Below are 21063 nucleotides of genomic sequence, written 5' to 3'. Positions count from 1 at the left end.
AACAGGGAGTTTCATGGGGACAGAGTTTCTGTTTGGGACAATGAAAAAGTTCTGGAAATGGTGGTGATGGTTGCACAACACTGTGAATGTACTTAATGCCACTGGATTGTACACTTAAAAATGGCTACAATGGTAAATTTTGTTATGTATATTTAACCACAATTTTTAAAAAAATAGTTTGGGAAGAAAAACTCAACATAAGAACCACTCTCTTGGAACTTGTTTATATAATCCAAGAAAATAATTAATAATTTTCTTTCTCACATAAATGATCTGAAGCATGTGAGCATGGGGTGAAGGGCTCATGGGACGAGGAGGATGTAAGATGGTAAGAGGGGGAGACCCAAGGACCATATGCTAAAGACCAAAAGTGCTACAGAAACAGAAAAGACAAAAAAAGGTTTCATCTAATTTGTTACTTAAACAATTTCATAAACTGTACTCTTGAAAGGTAGGAAATACATGGTGTCTGATACAGTGTTACGTACATTAAATATTCTAATGGTGAAATTGGATTAAAAGTATAAACAAGGGGCAATCTCATCACTAGAGCTGCACTGATAATCTTTGAAGAAACCCAAAAAAACCTTCAGAGAAAACCATGTCTCTCCATCAGCTGATGTCATCTCAGAGGCAGCTGTGGTTACCACTTAACCAGCAATACTAACCTCCCTCTCAATCAAAAGAAACTTGCCACTTTTTAGAAGATATTTAGGACTAAAGTAATAAAATGACATTTGAAGAAGAAAAGACTAAATTCAGTCACCTCTGTTCACTAGCAAAGTTCAGTAAAAAGAATGTGATAAAAACCTTAATTTTCCGGTGAATTAAAGACTGAGAAACCTTACTTACATACATATCCTTTAAAACATGATCCAAGTGCCATGGAGGAATTCCTAAAGTATGTTGGATTTTCATTATGTGCACACGAGTTCCCACTTTATCACTGTCTCCTAAACGGGCCTGAACAGGACTTGCTTCCTGCTGAGTACGGTGCCTCATGTCCACTTCAGTCCATGTGTTAACAACGAGTCTCCCACCAGTAGTCCACCCAGGAAGACAGCACGTGACCTCAGGCCAGTCAGCAGACCCATACATGTCAGAGCAGTAGCTTCTCAAAGAGACATGGGCCTCACCCCTGCCACTGTCTCCATGACCACAAAAACAGGTCGGTCACTCTGTGCAGAGGCTTAAAGCACATCTCAGTGATCACTGAAGCAGCTAAGTCACCTACAAGATGCCAGCATGTGAACTTCCACCCATCAGTAAAGTAAGGTGTCCTTTTATCTTCACAAGTCACTAATTCTCAGGGACTAAAGCTTGGTCTCTAGATCCTCGATTTACGCATATCCACCCCAAATGGGCTCAGGCCCATCGTCCCGTCGACTGCTTGAAATTTAGCAAGTCCAGTGTAACTACCAGTTGTTGCTGTCACTGATGCTGTTCTGCGAGATGTGACTCCATGTTCCACCCAGACTCCTGAGGAGACATGCTATCCAGGCACAATGCCCCAGTATAGAAACCCTCTTAATTTAAATGGACACAATGAAGTTCTAATTGAGTCTAAGCTCCACTGCATTAATACAAAGTTTTAAAAAATCAGAGCATTGCAAAGATGCTAAGAATCAAAGAGTTTCAACAATGCTTGACAACAACATCTGACATGCACTGAAGCCACAGGAACACGATCAGGAGCAATGTGAGGTGGACAATGACTTCACACAGCCCCTCTGCCTCCTAAGGTACAATCCTCTCCACGGCCCACACTCACAAGTGCCCAGCTCACAGCTGACACCTGGGGGACCTCCTCTGGGTGGGCATCCTGCACACAACAGGGTGTAGCAGCCTCCCCCTCTACATATCAGATCTGGAGTGAGCCCCTCCCAGGTGTGACAATCAGCAGTGTCTCCAGGGGGCAAAGTCGCCCTGTTGGAAGCCACTGCCCTACACCTGGAGGGACATAAAAGCACCATCTTGCACCCAGTCACAGATGATGCCAGGAGAAATGGGTAGAGAGGGTCAAATCTGTAAAATCAACCCAATGACCCTCCTGAATTCTTTATGTAAAAAAATAAAGAACAGTGTAAAGGTTTGACTATAATTTAAGTGTTGCTATTCCTTAAGAGCAAAGGTTACAATAAGGCTCAAAGAACTTCAACTGCTGGTAGAACTTTGAAAGGCAGAAGGCAGAGATGCCCACTTCAGGAGGTATTGGCCAAGCTGAATTTCAGTTAACATTCTGCTAAATTAATGAAAGAAAAGCCTTAACAAAAGATCATCTAACCCTATGTTAATGAAATGCTAAAAGACATTAGGTTTTTAATAAATCACAATCTTGACAGGTATTGTAGGATATCAAAAGAAAAAACTGGCAAAGAGGCAGTCGTTTTAAAGGCACCCTTAGACCATGGGTCCCTTGGGGAGATTGGTAAGCTACAACCGCTCACTGGAAAAGCTTCAGACTCTGCCAAACTCCAGCAAAACTCATTTATCTTGTCGTGGAGAGCAGCCGAGCATGGACTTCCAGCTGACAGTGAGGCGCCTTCTCACTGCACACCACTGCCTGATCTGGAACACTCTGCTCCCTCCGTGGATCTCAATCAACAGAAATACTCTAATGCTAGCCTCCTCATTAGGATGAACAGCTGTCTCTTCCCAGTCACACAGAGACACAAAACTGTTTTGCATAACAGTCTGCCAAAATTTCATGGCTAAGAAAAAAAATATATGACGTGGAAAATGCTGGACCATGAAACGCTAATGCAGAGTGCTTTTCTGGCACCACCACAAAATGCAGCTTCCTACAAAATAATGTTTCTGTGTCTCAAGAACAGACCAGGATGTTCACAGAGAGGGAGCATTCCCTAAAAGCAGGGCCACAAGAGCGTGGGCACCCCTCTCCTGAGGAAACAGGTACACAGATCTGTCTATGAAGGTATCATTGTGACTTTACTACAGGGGCCAGTCTTCACTTGTTTTTGAAATATTCCAAAAGGAAATAATATTTTACATCAGCTTTTGAGGTATTATGATACATACAAGCCCTACTCAACAGAATAATTAGGAAAATTAAAGTCAGATGTATATTAAGAACTATAAATTTTTACTCTCAAGTACATCAGTAGATGAGCCAATACCTGCAAAGTAGAAGAAAGGTCACTCTGGCTTTGACGGACACACAAACAAAGCCCCTGGAGCAGGGAGTGCCAGGCGGGGCCTACGCCTGTTCTGCTCTGCAGCGACTATGGGAGGAGTCTCTGCCTCATTCGTAGAATAAAGAGGTTGACCCAGGTGTTTCTCTCCCTCAGCAGCAGGCCGACTCCACCCGTCCAGCAGGGGGCTGCCCTACACGAGAACAGGCTCCGTGGCATGAGAATGAGGTGAGCCCTACAGGAGGGAACATGCGTGAAATACAGCTGCCCTCCCACAGACACAGCAGTGGGCGTTACTGAGCGACTGCCAGGAAGCAAGTGAGTTTCAACAAGCCACACCTGACTCCGAAGGCACCGTGGGGCACATGGAGGTGGGGAGGACTGGCTGAAAGTCAAATGTCACTTCTACAAGTTCAGAACGGGGTGTTGTCACAGCCCTCCAACACCTGGCGTTTTTTTAGAGAGCCAACCCAGCGCCAGCTCACAGCTTTATTTTCTTAGTACATGTGGAGTTCATGCATTTATATGTCTGCTCTTCTGGAGACTGATATTTGAGGGGCACCAGTACACAGGATAATCAAAGCCCCTTCATATCCTGGAACCCTGAGGAGCTCAGGGTGAGTGACAAGGCCCCAGGGTGTCTCAGACCTCACAGAAGGTCAGACGACAACCACCAGAACAACTGGTTCCTCAACTGGCAACACAAACACGCCTCTCCATCAGACACACCGTCGGATTTGGGGTGTTACAGTACTGGTGGGGTGGGGAGGATGACTATAAAACATTGCAATGGGAAAATGTGTTTATTAAGTTTATTAAGCTGTGGCCAACATATACTCCTTTAAGCTAAGGTTCAGACATTACAAAGCATGACTCATCAATGCCAATCAACTCCCAAAAGATTGCAAAGCCCCATAGTCCTCTGCTGTCCTCTGCATTACATGCAGACCCACGGCACACACCAGCACCAACAGGAAGGGACTCAAGTCACGGTGTCCTTGTTTTCTTAGCAAAAAGTCGACAGCCCTGTCCCCATTCAGGTCAGACTCCAAAGCTGGCTTAACTTCTAAGAACAACCATCACAATTATGCCCTTGCAAATACCCTCAATGCCCTCAGCTTGGGAAAACTTCTACCTACCCTAACCAACCCTGCATACTCCGTGCTGCCCCTGCACAGCTGGCCACAGCCCTCCTAGAGGCCCCCACTCTACATGCAGCTCCAAGCTGCCCACAAGACTCCAGGTCTACCTGACACCTGCTGGTCCCACCTTCCACCTGGGGATGCTTCCATGCCCAACTTCCAGGCACACAAAGAGCAAAGCATACGAGTGGCAGAGACCCTCATCTGCTGGGGTCTGTGTGACACGTCTCACCTCCACAGTCTGACCAAGGCCACAGTCACCACTCCCTTTCCCACTCCCCCACACCTAGCACTCACCTGCATGGCATCCCTCCACGTCTCTCCACCTAGAAACACAGCCTCCTTCCCACCTTCCTGTGCCCTCTGCAGCGAGTGTCCTCAAGAAGGCCAGTCACCCTATGAAAGACGAGTGCACCACCACGCCACCAAAAAACCTGCATGAGGCCATCCTGCTCCGTGGGACCCACAGCTCAGGGTCATACTGGGCTCGTACCCACATGGCTGCTCTGAGTGCCCTCCCACCACACTGACCGTACCAGCCCCTCCTGCGCTGGCAGAAATATTTTTAAATAGCAACTCACAACTATACATATTCATCAAGAATAGATGTTTTCCCCTCAACAAAGTCTACAGTTGTATAATAGAAGTGATATACCTTAAAACAACTCCTTGTGAAACACACATTTTGGTGCAAATATTGTACCTTAAGTTTTAAAAGTCCTCCCTCACAGCAATCACTCCCTGAAAAAGTAGAATACCAGGTAACTACCTACGAGATATAACTTTCTTTTTCAAATTAGACAAACAACATTTTAAAAAATCTTTTTAGTTGTTAACCACATTAAGCTATCTTTATTAAACTGTTTATCCTTATTATTCTAACACGTACAAACTAGGTTCTAAGTTAGGTCCATTAACAGTGTGGACACAGTGAGAACCCTCTTAAGTTATTAACTAAGCAGAGCCAAAGAGTATCATCTTGGCTATTATATAAAAGGAAGCAGAACCATTACAGAAACACCAAACTGTTAACCTGGACTAAGTAACAACACTCAGCTCTGTGTCTTCTGAACTAAGTAACAGCACTGGGCTCTCTGTTCTCTGAACTAAATACACAGCACTCAGCTCTGTGTTCCCTGGACTAAGTAAGAGCAGTCAGTTCTGTGTTTCCTGGACCAAGTAATAGCAGTCAGCTCTGTGTTCTCTGAACTAAGTAACAGCACTGGGCGCTCTGTTCTCTGGACTAAATACACAGCACTCAGCTCTGTGTTCCCTGGACTAAGTAATAGCAGTCAGCTCTGTGTTTCCTGGACCAAGTAATAGCAGTCAGCTCTGTGTTCCCTGGACTAAGTACACAGCACTTAGCTCCATGTTCTCTGGACTAGGAGCACTCAGTTCTGTATTCTCTGGACGAGGTAAGAGCACTTAACTCCGTGTTCTCTGGACTAAGTAACAGCACTCAGGTCTGTGTTCTCTTCATTCAATCTGTTTCAGGTACTGGTCTTGTCTTCCCAGAAGATCAAGGCTACGTAAGGACACAGACCATTTCTTACAACTATATGCATTTGCAGGCGCTGGGTACATATTTTACAAACACAATTGTTTAGACTGTTTGCAACACAGCCTTTCAGAATATAGAAGAGTAGCCCTCAGACTTTTATTTGGGGTTAATTTTTATTGCTGTATCAGTTTTAAAATGTTGGGAGCAATGAATAAGATAAATTGGGGATTTATAAGAGAAACAATGTTAGACACTAGCACAAAAATAGCAAAAAGTGCACACACACACACACACACACACACACACACACACACACAGTCTTTTTAAAGTTTAGGTGCTTGAGAGATTACTGGAAAAATCACTTATGTGGAACAGCTTGCTCCCCAAAGACGGCTCAGATGGACACAGAGAAGTTGGGCAGTGCTGAGAACGCAGGAGTGGAAGCAGATGCAGGTGCCAACCAGGTACAGCCTCACCTGCGTGAGGGCAGGTCAGGCTGGTGCTGGCCGGCAAGACCAAGCACACATGCCACTGTCACCATCATCTTCTAAAACTAAGCTCGACCTTCGGGCAGCTGCCCCCTCCCCACTCTGCTTGTTGTTCTACACGTTACCTGATGGCTTCTGCCAACACATGGCATCTGATTGAGAGACATCTCATATTTGTCTCAGAGAATCTGAACTGAAGCATCTCGTAGTTAGGAAGCTTCCAGTCTGTGTCACTAACCTGACTGTTGTTTCAGGTCATCTCAATGAAAAGTGATGGAATCCAACAGCTTGCAACAAAGCTGCAGAGCAATTAAAATGCACTGATTCCCTTGAAGTCCTTATTATTATTAGTTCCTGAGCAGCCCTTCTTAAATGAGGAATTTTAAAAGAGTAAAAATGGAGGAATATTAAATCTCCTCTTACTTTCAAAGATCATATTCTGAATTGACAACAGCTTTAAAACATATCAACATGGGACTGGCTCAGTAGATTCTCATACGTTCAAGCTTCAGGATAATGTGAGAAGGAAGGGGATTGGGAAGCCCTGGAGGTGCCACCAGCAAAGTGCTCAGACACTTGCAAAATGAAGTCCTTTGCACGAGAAGAGCAACTGTGCCTAAGTGTGTACAACATGCTGTGCAGAGCATAGGGTCTACTAATGTCTCCTTGGCAGTTTCTGTTGTCAGAAGACAAAACACTCACTAATGAATACAAAAGAAACGCCCTTGAACACAACCACTGCAGTTAGATCCCACTTCTGCCAACCACAGCCCATTATATTTCTCTTTCAATCTGTGCAGCCTCTTTAGGCTAACTAGTAAAGCTGAGAAAAACCAAACATGGAGCAAAATATTAGGTGTTTACATTTTTAGACCATTAGTCCTTAGTGATCCTAAGCCTTGGTTTTATGATAACCTTAGACATTAAACAATTATTGCTAGAACTACATCTATAAACTTCCTCAAAATAAAATTACTTTTAAAATCCATCTAGTTAAAGAGGACAGAACAGCCATGCTTTCAGGCATGTGGGTGAGGAGATGTAAAATGGAGAGAAAGTTTTAGATTCAAAGGCACTAATGTAATCTACAGCTCACTCTGTTTGTCAGACAGTCATTTCCACCGCAGGAGGTACCTCCAGAGCCATCCTTCTGTCCCTACAAGACACTACTCAGTAGACAGACACTGTTTTCTCCTCCTTCCTCCACACAGATGAAGGCTTAAAAGCAATCACCAAAAGTAAAACAGATTTACAAGGCAAGTGAAGTCTTCCAACATCTCTACCCGCAAGGCAGCTTGCCAGTGGAACTCTACCCATCCTCCCCATGGACCCACACAGAAGCTGATTCCCACAGGCCAACTCTGGTCAAGCACAAAATTCAGCTATGATTAAAATCAACCTCCATCCAGTTAAAAATGTCATTTTCCAAATATTTTCTCTCTTTAAAAGTATAAAGAGAACTATTAATGTCATGACACAAAATTCAAAGCTATTTTCATCTTGGTAAGTATAAGATCTAGAATTTAGTATTTAGTAGTATCTCCCCCAGGTATTTGGCAATAAAAGTATATGAAAGTGTCACAACTTCATAGCAATCATTACAATTTTAAACTAGTTTTTAAATATTTTAGATGTGTGCTTTGTTTTCTTTAGGAGAAAGCACCAAAGCTCACATTTTGGGGATAAAGTTACAGTCTTGTGGGAAACATTAAAGCAAAAAGGAAGGAAACTAAAAACTTTGCATTCTCAAAATATTTTATCCACGTTAAGCTAATTTCAAATTTTTTCAGTGCCAAAGTTTATTCACACTTTATTCAGCGACAAAAAGTGGAGTCTTAGGCCACCCACAGAGAAGCTTAATGACCAGTGACTTCTCACATCATTGTCTCCTTTTATAGTGACTGAAACAAAAGAAATGGGGACGAGAGGGGAGAAAACTCCACCCAGCGTGGGGGATGCTGGGCCTCCTGTTGGAGGACAATCTAAATGGGCATCTACCGCTCCTTACAAAGGACAGTTAGTGGACTTTACCTGAAAATAAACGCTATGACAATAAGCCTCTTGCAAACAAGCACATGCATCCACAGCCTCACAGGACAGGGAGAGGCACGCTGGAGCGGACTTTGTGCTGAACCCAGTCCACTTAGGTGTGTGGAGGGCGCAGTGGCGAGAAAAGGGTGAGGCTTTGCAACAGTCAGCTAGGTGCACTGAATTACACCGTCAGGCAAAAAGCACATGGACAGATGAGGATTTAGTTTATTTCAGGTAAAAAGAACTGAATGTCGGTTCCACCTCTTAATGATTAGGACAGAAATACATGAGAAACTGTCAACAGCTGAAATTTCTGTAACTTATTGTGGGGAAAATAGAATAATTGAGTCAGGCTCCCTGGACATTTCTTATAAACAAGTTGTGTGTGGGTGGAGTTAGTGTGCATGTGCACCAATGTATATTTTTAGTTTTGTAGCTATTGTGTGTTCTGCACTTTGTGAAGCAGGCTGGCGGCAGAGAGCTCACATCTAACAATAGAGCATGTTTACTCTGCTGGCAGCTGCTCAGTTTCAGTTTTTCTTTGGACTTTGCCGGTAGCAGTAGAGTTTCTGAGTTTCTCTTGGTATGCCTAGCTCATAGTGGTGTGTGCTGAATAAAGACTATTCCTTCTTCAACCAAGGCTCCAAGGACATTTTGCTGGTTACCTAGCTCACAGACCTGTATGTGAAGGGTTTGTGAATGAGCTCGAGGGGTCTGTGAGCTTCAGACCCTAGCCCTAGCTCTACAATTGGCGTAGTCAGCAGGATTACACCAAAACTGGTGTAGTCGGTGCAGGATTCTGAGCAGATACAGGAGCCAAGAAGCCCTTGGAGAAGGAGGAAATGTGGCTGCTTTTGAACATGCTGTGCCCTGTGGCCACTTTCCTGTTGACCGGGATCTGGTTGCTGCTCACTGCACTGCAAGTCAGCATAGATGAGGCACTACAGTGGAAAACCCCTTGGGAGGGGGAGGGAATGTGGCTGTCCTTGAGTGTGTGGTGCCCAGTGGCCACTTTTCTGCTGAACAGAGCCTGGCTGCTGGTCACTCTGCTGCAAACTTATCAGGATTTGAAGTGGAAAGCAGAGTTGTTGGCAGATGACGTGCAGCTACTGGCAGATTCGAAGTGGAAAGCAGAGTTGTTGGAGGCACAGATATATGTCCTGGAGGATGACATGCAGCGACTGGCCACTCCAGCTTCTCACACCAGGGAAGATGACAAACCCAGTGGGTGAGTTGGGGGAGACCATGCTTCCCCAGGCAGGACGTGTCATGCACCAGAAAGTGAAACACAAGCAGCCTATGGGACCAGGCGGACAAACAGTGGGCAATCCACAGGTGACCCAATTTACCACCTATGTCCCATATACCCAGGTTGAGTTAGTTGACTTGGGGAGACAGTTTTGGCAGAAAGAGGGGGAGCCGCTGGCTGCTTGGCTGTTGCAGTTATGGGACCTAGGGGTGGATAATGTGATGTGCTCTGGTGAGGAGATGGAAAAATTGGCCTCCATCACCATGCGCCCATCCCTGAGGCAGCGGCTGCAGAATAGCCGCAGGTACGCACAAGGGCCAGGTAATTACTCCTTAATGGAATGGGTGAATGCAGCTGCCCGAACCATGTGGGCAAATGCTGGAGAACTGCCCAAGATTGTTAGCAAATGGCAAACGTATGCTGAGTTAGTTCAAATAATTCGAGAGCTGGGGATGTGGCAGTCCACGTTTAATGTGAACACTTGTGGCCCGGACGATGAAAATTTTATTGGCAGCATGAGAGACATAGTGCTGCAGAATGCCCCATCAATGTTCTTTGGGTCACTGATGGCCATACTGGCCCCACACATTGGTTGTCCTATACATGAGGTAACAACCACGATAGCTAGCTTGGGTGAAGTAGAGGAGAGGAGATAAGCAAAAGGGGTCCAAAAGGTGGCTAAGACCAAACCCCAAAGAAATACTTTATCCCAAAGGGACCAAGCAAGACTAGCCATAGGCAGACGTGGCTTGACTTGCTTGCAGCAGAGGTTGATAAAAAGAAAACTGACCAGCAGCCAAATGCAGTTCTGTTTGCCTTATGGCAGCAATTGAGCCCTGAACAACGTTTCTTCACTAAACATCCAGAAACAGGTAGCAAGGTACGTTCAGTGGATTTAAAGGACTTTTTGGTTGTTCCCAAGGAGGCGGACGAAGTGTTCAGAGTTGAATAGGGAGCAGGCCAAGGTACTCATCTTTTGGGGGCAGGCAAGGACCAGAGGCCTCATGATGAACTGGCAATATACTGGTCGAGGACAGATGTGCAGCGTGTTTTGGCATTGATGGATACAGGTGCAGAATGTAGCCTGATACATGGCAATCCAGATAAGTTTCCAGGGGCCACAGTTCATATAGATGGCTATGGAGAACATACTGTTGAGGTCAAAGCCGTGTCATTGCCATTGGGCATAGGAAGATCAACCCCTCGTGTATTCACTGTACATATATCCCCTGTAGCTGAATACATCTTGGGTATGGATGTACTTTATAGTTTGTACCTGCAAACAACATTTGGAGAGTTTTGGCTGCAGATACGGACAGTAAAGCCTATGTTACAAGGATATGCTAAACATGACCCACAGGTGTTACCCAAGCCAAGACATGCAGTTAATGTAAAGCAGTATCACCTACCAGGAGGACATGCAGAGATAAGTGCCACTATATTGGAATTAGAGAAAGTTGGCATTATTCGTCCAGCTCAGAGCCCATTTAATGCTCCAGTATGGCCAGGTATCTCCTGATGGTACCTGGAGAATGACTGTAGATTACTGAGAACTGAACAAAGTAATGCCTCCTTTGCATGCAGCTGTGCCTTCAGTTCACAACTTGATGGATCAGCTGACAACTCAGCTGGGGACTTATCATTATGTATTGGACCTTGCAAATGCTTTTTTCTCCATTCCGATCTCAGCTGATAGCCAAGATCAGTTCACCTTCACGTGGGAAAGGAGAGAGTGGACCTTTCAAGTATTGCCCCAACGTTATCTGCATAGCCTAACCATCTGTCATGGTTTGTTGGCTGGGGACCTAGCCAAGTGGACTAGGCCCAGCACGGTTACAATGTTTCACTACACTGATCATGTGTTATTAACTTCTGATTCTCTTACAGATTTAACCTAGGCAGCTCCAACGCTGCTAAGTCATTTGGAACAATGTGGGTAGGCTGTGAACACAAAGTGCAAGGACCTGGGCTGTCAGTCAAATTCCTGCGAGTGGTCTGGTCAGGTAAGACAAGAGTCATCCCAGAAGTTATTATAGACAAGATACAGGCATACCCTCAATCCACAACCGTTGCTCAGCTACAGACATATTTGGGATTTCTGGGGTATTAGAGAGCTGTTGTACCCCATATGGCCCAAATGGCACGACCACTGTATGCATTAACAAAGAAAGGAGCCCCCTGGGATTGGACTGAGGAAGTAGAACAAGCTTACCAGGCTACAAAAAGGGCAAAACAGCAAGTGCAGGCTTTATAAGAGGTTGATCCCACTAAGCCTTTTGAGTTAGATGTACATATAACCCACGAGGGGTTAGGATGGGGTTTGTGGCAGAGACAAGACCGATTCCACACACCTGTGGGATTCTGGTCTCAGCTCTGGAAAGGTGCTGAAGTGCGTTACACCCTAATAGAAAAGCAGTTAGCAGCTGTGTATTCTGCCTTGATAGCCACTGAAGCTATCACAGGAACTGCCAAAGTCCTAGTAAGGACGACATACGCCATAACAGGTTGTCTGCGCATATGGGCCACCAACCCTAAAACGGGTATAGCTCAGACTCCCACTCTGTCTAAATAGGGAGCATATATAGAACAAAGGAGCACTGTGTCAATGAGTCCTCTGTCCAAAGAGCTGTAAATTGTGCTAGGCCCAGTAGAGGTTGTGGAGGAAACTTTGACACAACTGTTACCCCTGGAGGTGGAGGTTACACCTTTCCATGCGGGAGAGGGACTTATCCCAGAGTAAACTTGGTATACAGATGGCTCTAGCAGGGGACCTTCAGCATCGTGGACAGCTGTTGCTGTCCAGCCCTCAAAAGATACCATGTGGTATGAAAACAGCACAGGGCAAAGCAGTCAATGGGCTGAACTGAGAGTAGTATGGATGGTGATAAAAAATGAGCCTGGGCCATTAACCATCTGTATTGACAGCTAGGCTGTGTTCAAAAGTTTAACCCTTTGTATCTCTACTTGGAAATATCAATGGTGGATGGTAGGCCACTGACTCCTGTGAGGACAAGCCATGCGGCAAGAGTTATGGGAACAGGGACATTAGAAAGAAGTAACTCTTTCCCTTGTCACAGGACACTTCCCCTTAGCCAGTCCAGGAAATGATGAAGCCAATGCCTTTGCTAAGGTAAGATGGCTAGAGCTCCAGCTACTAATGTAGCCCAGTGGTTACACTGATGAATGCAGCATGCTGGCAGTAAAACCATGTGGATGGCAGCTCAAAGACGGGCCCTGCCTATAAAATGGGAAGATGTAGTGAATGCCTGTCGTGCTTGTCCAGTGTGTGCTCAAGACAGTCCACACCCCCAGTGGAGGACCCATACAGATGGGCAAATAACTCAAGGAAGGGTGCCCCTGACTCAATGGCAGGTGGACTTAGTCGGACCACTGCCAAGGTCGGAGAATTTCAGATATATCTTCACAGCTGTTGATACAGCTACCGGTCTTCTGTTCATATGGCCTTGTAAGACCCCAGACCAGGTAAACACTGTGAAGGCATCGAATAGCCTTACTGCTATGTATGGCCGGCCTGTAGTCATAGAGAGTGATAATGGAACCCACTTTACTGGACACAGGGTTCAGAGGTGGGCCTCCCAGTTGTCCATTCAGTGAAAGTTACATGTGCCATATCATCCCCAAGCAGTGGGAATGATTGAATGGTACAATGGCCTTTTAAAAAAGGGACTAAGGCTATCTGCCCAACCCCCATCCCTGAAGGGGTGGACAGAGTGGTTATGGCTGACAGTAAGGATTCTAAATGAGAGACCCCGCAAGGGCAGGCCCTCTCCAGTGGAAGATCAGTTGTATAGGGCTGCAGCACCTATACAACTGCAAGTCACTACTAAAGATGAGCTTTTGAGGCCAGGATATGGTAAGAATGGAAATATTCTCTTACCAGCCCCAACCTGTTTGCAACAGGGACAGACAGTACAATGGGAATGGCCTTGAAGAATAAAAGCACCCATTTACACTGGGTTGGCTTAATAGGGCCTTGGGTAAAAGGATTAGAGGAAGGCTTGCAAGTTTCACCTTGGGTGACAAGTGCCTGCCCTCCTCGAGTAAAGGTAACATGGCCTGGAACAGATAAGTGCTCTATTCTAAAGGGCACATTTGTATTATCATTATGGCCAGTTATGAGTTCCCCTGTACTGTTACATGTAGAACCTATAGATCCCACAGTGTCAGCAGATAAAAGTATGGTATCATAAACCAGGTAAGATACCTATTCCTGCAACCATTCTTTCTCAGGATGGCAAACTGGCATGTATCTTACCAGAGGGGCAAAAACTTCCCCTGTTGGTACCAATAACCCTTCTGTCTTTTTGCCCATAGTGTTCTGGCTGTGGGCACTGCACCAGAGTCGACTGAGTACATACATACATTGGTGTGATCATCTACTGAATATGCACTGAACTTCAAATCAGTATGACTACAGGATTCCCATGGAAAATCACACCAATGATAACTACTAACCAGACATGTGCAGCTAAAGGACAGAACTATAGGACAAACATTAAGGCATATCGAACAGACAATAGGTTGTATAAATAAACAGGTCATTTATCCTCACTAAGGGAACATCGCAGAAGATTTTTAACATGTAGATTGTATGGTGAGGGACCCTAAGGGGTGGATTGTGGGGAAAATAGGATAATTTAGTCAGGCTCCCTGGACATTTCTTATAAACAAGTTGTATGTGGGTGGAGTTAGTATGCATGTGCACCAATGTATCTTTTTAGTTTTGTAGCTATTTTGTGTTCTGCACTTTGTGAAGCAGGCTGGCGGCAGAAAGCTCACATCTAACAATAGAGCATGTTTACTCCACTGGCAGCTGCTCAGTTTCAGTTTTTCTTTGGACTTTGCCAGTAGCGGTGGAGTTTCTGAGTTTCTCTTGGTATGCCTAGCTCACAGTGGTGTGTGCTGAATAAAGACTATTCCTTCTTCAACCAAGGCTCCAAGGACATTTTTGCTGGTTACCTAGCTATAGACCTGCGTGTGAAGGGTTTGTGAATGAGCTCGAGGGGTCTGTGAGCTTCAGACCCTAGCCCTAGGTCTACAATTGGTGTAGTTGGCAGGATTACGCCACACATTCCAAATCTTTCTAACTGAACATTTCTATTATTCCCAAGAACAACACATGCTACAATTTTGCATCCCTGGTATTAGGAAAACAATGTTATATAGAGTATTTGAAATTACTTTTCGTATAAATCAGTACACATTGGGCTGCTAAGAACTAGTCAAATAATAACAGGCACACAGTTATACTGAGCAAATACTGTTATGGTAAAATTCCTGTTATAATGAAGAAATTGTCATAATACAGAGTGAAAATAAATGTAACACATCAAAAAAGAAAAAGGCTTATTAGTCCTTTCTAAAAACGTACAACAAAAGCCTTAAACACAGCTTACATCAAGGCTTTCTCTCAACCCAGCAAAGATAATGACAGTACAAATTTCAAGGGGACCCACTTGGATAGAATTTATCTTACAGTAAAGTATTATATCTCAAACTCTAGTTTTTCAAAAAGGCATAGATCCTTGTAAAAGTTCAGGGATAACAGTAAGAGAAAAAAGGGAGAAGGGGTAAATCTCTCTCCCAGCTCCTACAGAAACTAGATTACAAAAACTGGGCCAACAGTCTTGAAGCCTATATAGCTACATCTTGCCTTAAAAAAATCCAATATACAGAAATTCAAATTAACTGACAGTTAAATGAATCATTCATGTTATAAAACATTAGATTCAAATATACCTTAGTAAAGAATTTATGCTGAGTTCCTGTAATTAAAAACACTCCCTAAAATAAAATTTCTTTTTTTTTTTTTTTTTTTTTTGTCTTTCTCATGACCGGTACTCAGCCAGTGAGTGCACCGGCCATTCCTATATAGGATCCGAACCCGCGGCGGGAGCGTCACCGCGCTCCCAGCGCCGCACTCTCCCGAGTGCTCCACGGGCTCGGCCCTAAAATAAAATTTTAAAGTGTGTTCCATATCATGTTAATATGAATTACATGAGAAAGGGTTTTTGTAGTCCCGTATGTTTAAGAAATACTACCTCTGTTTAAGAAATGATTCACTAAGAAACACTTTACAAACAACTTTTCAGGGCTGCACCAACAAAAACAGCAAACTTCTAACTGCATGTCTGAGTTCCGCTTTAATGTTCAGGAACAGAACTGGGTACAAAGTGCATGTCCTGGAAAACCAACAGTCACTCATGAGACCAGAAGACTGTGCTGTGGACCTGAGGATGCACAGTGGACAGGGGCTCACAGTGTCACGAGGATGCTGTGGAACACTGCAGAAGAGCCACCAGAGGGGAGGATCCATCAGAGCGGTGTGACAGGGGAGGGCAGGAGACCAGGGTTTACTCTGATAAGCCACACTCAGGACAACCTGAGGAGTGACAGGACAGCATTGCTCATAACCCTCATGTTTGCTTATAAGAAAAGCAGGCTTGGGCGTGGACACACATCTGTACATTTGCAAAGATAATGCACTCTGTAGGTTTAATTTTCATACAGGCTCAACCCTAGAGAACCTATGACAGAGACAAAAAGCAATAGTTATTAACTATGAAGATTCCACAACTGAAACCTTGAAAAATGCCTCATGTCCTGCTTTTCTAAATTAGAGGTATTTCTAGAGGCTTGCTGCTGATCTAATATTAGTATGAAATACTTCCTGTTCAATAAAGGCTCCTGCAGCTCCATCTGCTGACCACATCCTGAACCTGCACAAGTGGCCTGAAGGGAGGGAAGGAGGCCCTTAAGCAAATCCAGCCTTGTGGTTCCTCGCAAGTCCCACCCATTCAGAAAGGTTTAAAAAAGTTAAAACTTCCCCTTCTCTGACACTTACAGCAAGGAAATTAGTACCAAAGAAAGAACACTTCAAAACTTATTTTTGGATGTACACATCAACAAAATATGCTAGTTCACATTAATTCAAGCAAGAAAGAGAAAAAGTAAGTAATCTGAATAGAACAGTTCTTGTGCATACATACTGTTCTCACTAAAATGTCCCCTTATCCCCATGGCTGAAGTGAACATGGGCATCAACCTGCATCTGAGAAGACCTGGGTGGCAGTGCTACCTGGTGTGAATTACACACTCCACACTTACACTGAGCCTGTATCTGATTCCATTAAAACAACACAACCCTAAGAAACTGTATTCATAGGTCCATATTAAATTACAAGAACTCTTTCATAACCAGTTACATACTCCTCTTAAGTGTATCTTTTTGAAAGTATTATTTCATGTACCCACCAGCTGCACAAATGCACCACGAATTAAACATTTAAACATAACACCAGCACTCCCTACATCTCACAGCCAAGAGACAATGAGAAATTTATTGTTGAAACACCCTTAGAACTGGAACACTGGTGCCCCAAAAGGAGACAACACTGTACGTGCTCAACTGTTGAGAACTGAGGGGTTTCTGTTGTTGTGGCTACTGTCAACCCAGCTACTGGAATAAATGCCTACGTATGTCAGGACAACATCATAAGACATGTGTGAAGCTCCCATAACAGACCAGTCACACACGAGGACCTCACCATGCATCGCAACTGCTGCCAGCCCCCAGATTCAAGTCTCAAGCTTCTTAACAAACTTGGTCCTCTCTTCCATTTAAGCATTTTACTAACATTTGACACTGAATCTAAAACTTAGTATCTAATGTTAAACACAAAAAACAGATTTTCATTATTTTGGAATAGCCAAATAAACAAGTATTTTACTCATTTAAAAAACAGTCTCTGAGAGCCACTGTGGGCAGGTGCTCTCTGGACTTGAGGCATCAGGCAGGCCAAGCACTACCACCCAGGTCTGTGCCATGCAGATGCGACTGGACAGGCGTCTTGCTCGTGGACTAGACAGGGGATAGTATGGGGGATGGTGATAAAAGAGAACAACCAAGAAATATTTCAAAGTCTGTGGTGTGAGTAACTGGGCAGATAGTCTCGTCATCTGTTGAGAAGGGTCAGACTGGGAGAAGAACACGTTTGTGGAAAGAAATAAGGTGTTCTGTTAGGAGATGCTTATGCTTGAGCTCTGACGGAAACCCAAGCAGAGAGGGACATGCTAGAGCGAGAGGCCACGTCTGCATGCGTGTGCACGTGTGTGTGTGCACTTTCTCCCAAAATGTGCCTTTGCAAACGCTTGTAGTAACAAAAACTAGACAAAGAAAACCCAGGAAGATAAGGAGAGTGGCTGAGAACAGCTCCAGTGGGGTCCTCTCGTGGGCCTGGAGTGCTTTTGATCCCCCCACCTATCCCCACCCAACTTGTTCAGAGAACATCAGAGTCTTCTCTTAACCTCCTAACTCTTCTGAAATCTCCAAAATGTCATAAATGTTTAGGAAAATAAGCGCTATTTTGAAAGATAGTAGAGTTGGTAATACTGAAAATTAAGATTAGAATTCAGTTTTAATGTCAACCACAAAACTTGCTCCATGAATAGTTACAAACAAATCTCTGATCAACTGTGACTCACTCTGTGTGTCCCTGGAAAACATTCACGGAGTGGATAGAAGGGTCCCTGAAGTCCCAGAGACGGAAAGTCGTGTCACGGGAGGAGGTCACCACAAGCCGCTGGGTGGGGTGTGTGCAACAGTGCGTTAGCTCCTGGTCGTGCCCTGAAGCCAAAGATGACAGAAACGCAAGGTCACCCGCAGCAGAGCCACAACAAGAGGGCTTCCTAAAAACACAGGAAACCCAATAGAGAGATGAACCTAAAGGAATCACTGAATAACAGGTGGAGTCACAGTGGGACACGTTTTTCCTAACAAGCTGGAAGTGCTTTCAGTCATCCTTTTAAAGGGAGCAGGGAACTAGGAGTATGTGTAACCTACAGGCTGAGTGCACAAACAACTCAAATCTTAATTCTTCACCTCCAGAATAACTTCTTATAACATAATACTGTGGGCCCTCAGTAAAACACAATCTTAACACTCAATTAGGAAATGCAATTTTCCTGACACATTTGTAAAACTCTGGTAGGCAGAATCCTCAAACGGCCCCGAGACCCCAGTCCCAGGGTACATGCCCTATGTGACGTCCTTTCCTTGCATTTGGGCAGAACCTGTAAACAAGATGAGATCTCTGGTAATTATGATACATTTTAAGACAAAAAGAACTTTGCAGATGTAATTAGGGTCCCTAAATCAGTTGACTTTGAGTTAATTAAAAGGAAGATTGTCCCAAGTGGCCTGACCAGGTGGGCCTTTTAAAAGGGTCCAGGCCCTCCCAGAAGTCGGAGAACTCAGAGCAGCAGAGGCACATGTTCCCTTTGGCCTGGGGGAAGGCAAACTGTACGTGGTGAAAGGTGTCTTGAGGGGCCGCCAGCTAGCAGGAAAGTGAAGGCCTCAGTCACACACCCAAGGAAATGGACTCTTCCAACAATCAGTAAGCTCAGGGGAGGACCACAAACCTCAGTGAGTTCCCATTACCAGGACCCAGAAACCCCAACTCTGGAAATCACTAGGTAGTAAATTCCTGTTGTTTTAAGCCACTAAGTTTGTGGAGATCTGTTACAGAGCAAGAGAAAGCTAATATACCACAACCATATTTTAACCATCTAGATACTACATGCTACAATTAAATTCCCTAAAGATGAATTTAACTACCAATACAGTTATATTATAATTATTATATAATTAGAAAGGATCGCCAAAACTTACAACCAAAGAGCCAGAAGAACTAAAAATAATTCTGGCCAAGAAGTAATCTGCCAGAGAGGACCTACACACACAAGCACAAACCGAAAGGCGGGAGGCACCTGTCAGAGAATGCACAAGTTCAGACGTCTCCACGTCATACAGGTTGGCTGTCCTGTCCCAGGAGGCCGTGACAGTCTGCTTGCCCCCGACCAGCCAGTCAGCAGCTATGACCACCCCCTGGTGGCTCCTGAGTGCTGTCAGTGGGACCCGGATGGTGGGGCAGTCGCTGGACGTGTCTCCATCAGCATCAGGCTCGTCCTTGTCAGAGCATTCTACTTCATCCTCTCCAGACATCTGCTGCTAAAGTCAGGGTTAGAAAAGAGAGAAATTTCCTGGGGACACAATCAAACTGTTCCCATTTACCTTTCCAGGACTTATTCATCATTATAACCAGTACGAGCGCAGCGTCTGGTACATAACTGGTACTCAATCAGTGCTTATCAACTTTATGACTATCTACTTGGCTAAAACCCAGGCTAAATATAAGAAAAAAAATTAAGGCCTCTATTATGTCAAATGAGCTACAATTAATTTCCCTTAATAAATGAAATAGCAAATAACGTAATTTTCAACATTTTATGTTTTCACCACTTAACAGTACAGATGTAATAGAAAGCTAAACAAACAAAATTGAAAGTCAGTAATTTATCACAATAAAAAAAGAAGCATTTCAATCCTCAGCAGCCTGTTTAATATATACTTAGAATTCTACAGCTATAATAAGAGTCCATTTTATTTTTCTACAATATCAATGAAGTCTTTTGTCAAAAGCCAAGGATAAAATAAAAAGATAATAGCTCCGGCTTCAGCTCTGTACAAAAATGTTTATTCATTCAACAAATATTTATCAGGTGCTTACAATGTGCCGGCCCCCAGACCAGCATACCAGTTACACTGCATAGAAGGCAGATGACACCTGTCTGACATGAGATGTACAGAGAAGTCAGGGAGGAGAGGGCAGAGGGCCAGAAGGAGACCCACAGGCAAGGGGAGGGCAGGTGTCGGGAGGAGGAGAGAGCCAACAAGACGTGAGAGGAAGGAAGAAAAGGGGAAAGAAGAGTTGTGTGATGGAGGGAAAGCCACAGTGACAAATGGCACAGAGAAGCAGCCCAGGAAGCATCCTGAGAGTGTCCGCTGGGTGGGGTACATGGAAAGGATGCTGATGACCAGGGCTCAGCACAGCGGCAGGGACATGAAGCTGGCCCAAAAGGAGAGGAGTGTGTCTCGGGAGGGGAAGGAGTGCAGGTGATAGTCCGAGGAGGTGGCTCTGGCCAGGCCGTGGGACTAAGGCTGGTATGGTCTGCAGGGCAGGTGCTGTTGGGAAGGACAGAGAAAGAGGAACATTCTGTGATATAGGACAGAGGGAATCCATGCAGGAGGAGAGGGGACAGGACCCAATGGCAGGCAAGGATCACACCCACGACTGCAGCACAGCGGTGCCTGCATGGATGTGCTAGGGGAGGGAGGAGATGATAGCCCACTCGGGTGCTTCCATCTCCTCCAGTTGTGGGGAGGGTGGGAGGAAGGATCTGAAGAGGCCAGGGCATGACAGGGTTGCCACACAGCAGCCTGCAGCCCAGGGTCCACTGGACGTGGGAGGCTACACACTCAACGCAAGAGCGGCCAAGCAGGGTGCTCACTGCTCAAGAGCAGGAAGGGAAAGAGCAAAAGTGGATTTAATCACAGCTGGGATTTCTCCATGGAGAGAGGATTTACAACCTAGTGAGAAAGTTCAACACAATGATTATGCAAAAAATGACCTATTTCAGA

General features: G+C 44.8%; 1 protein-coding gene across 5 annotated transcripts in view; it reads right to left on the bottom strand.

Annotated features, from left to right (window-relative positions):
* WDR37 (WD repeat domain 37) overlaps positions 1-21063 on the bottom strand; it is an 84067-nt gene that overhangs the window by 15540 nt on the left and 47464 nt on the right. For 3 of the 5 annotated variants that reach the window (XM_063099839.1, XM_063099838.1, XM_063099841.1), the window contains 2 exons: positions 19353-19593; positions 18069-18210 (listed from right to left, as the gene is read on the bottom strand). In XM_063099839.1, the coding sequence (XP_062955909.1) occupies positions 18069-18210; positions 19353-19593 (383 nt within the window). Of the gene's footprint in view, positions 1-16065; positions 16112-18068; positions 18211-19352; positions 19594-21063 lie in introns of those variants that run through there. The other 2 variants (XM_063099842.1, XM_063099840.1) reach the window with 2 other exon arrangements.

The sequence above is a fragment of the Cynocephalus volans genome, chromosome 6 (assembly GCF_027409185.1).
Source record: "Cynocephalus volans isolate mCynVol1 chromosome 6, mCynVol1.pri, whole genome shotgun sequence".
NCBI classification, from domain to species: Eukaryota; Metazoa; Chordata; class Mammalia; order Dermoptera; family Cynocephalidae; genus Cynocephalus; species Cynocephalus volans.
The sequence above is the reverse complement of the archived record's forward strand: the minus strand, read 5'-3'. Positions and strand labels throughout refer to the sequence as shown.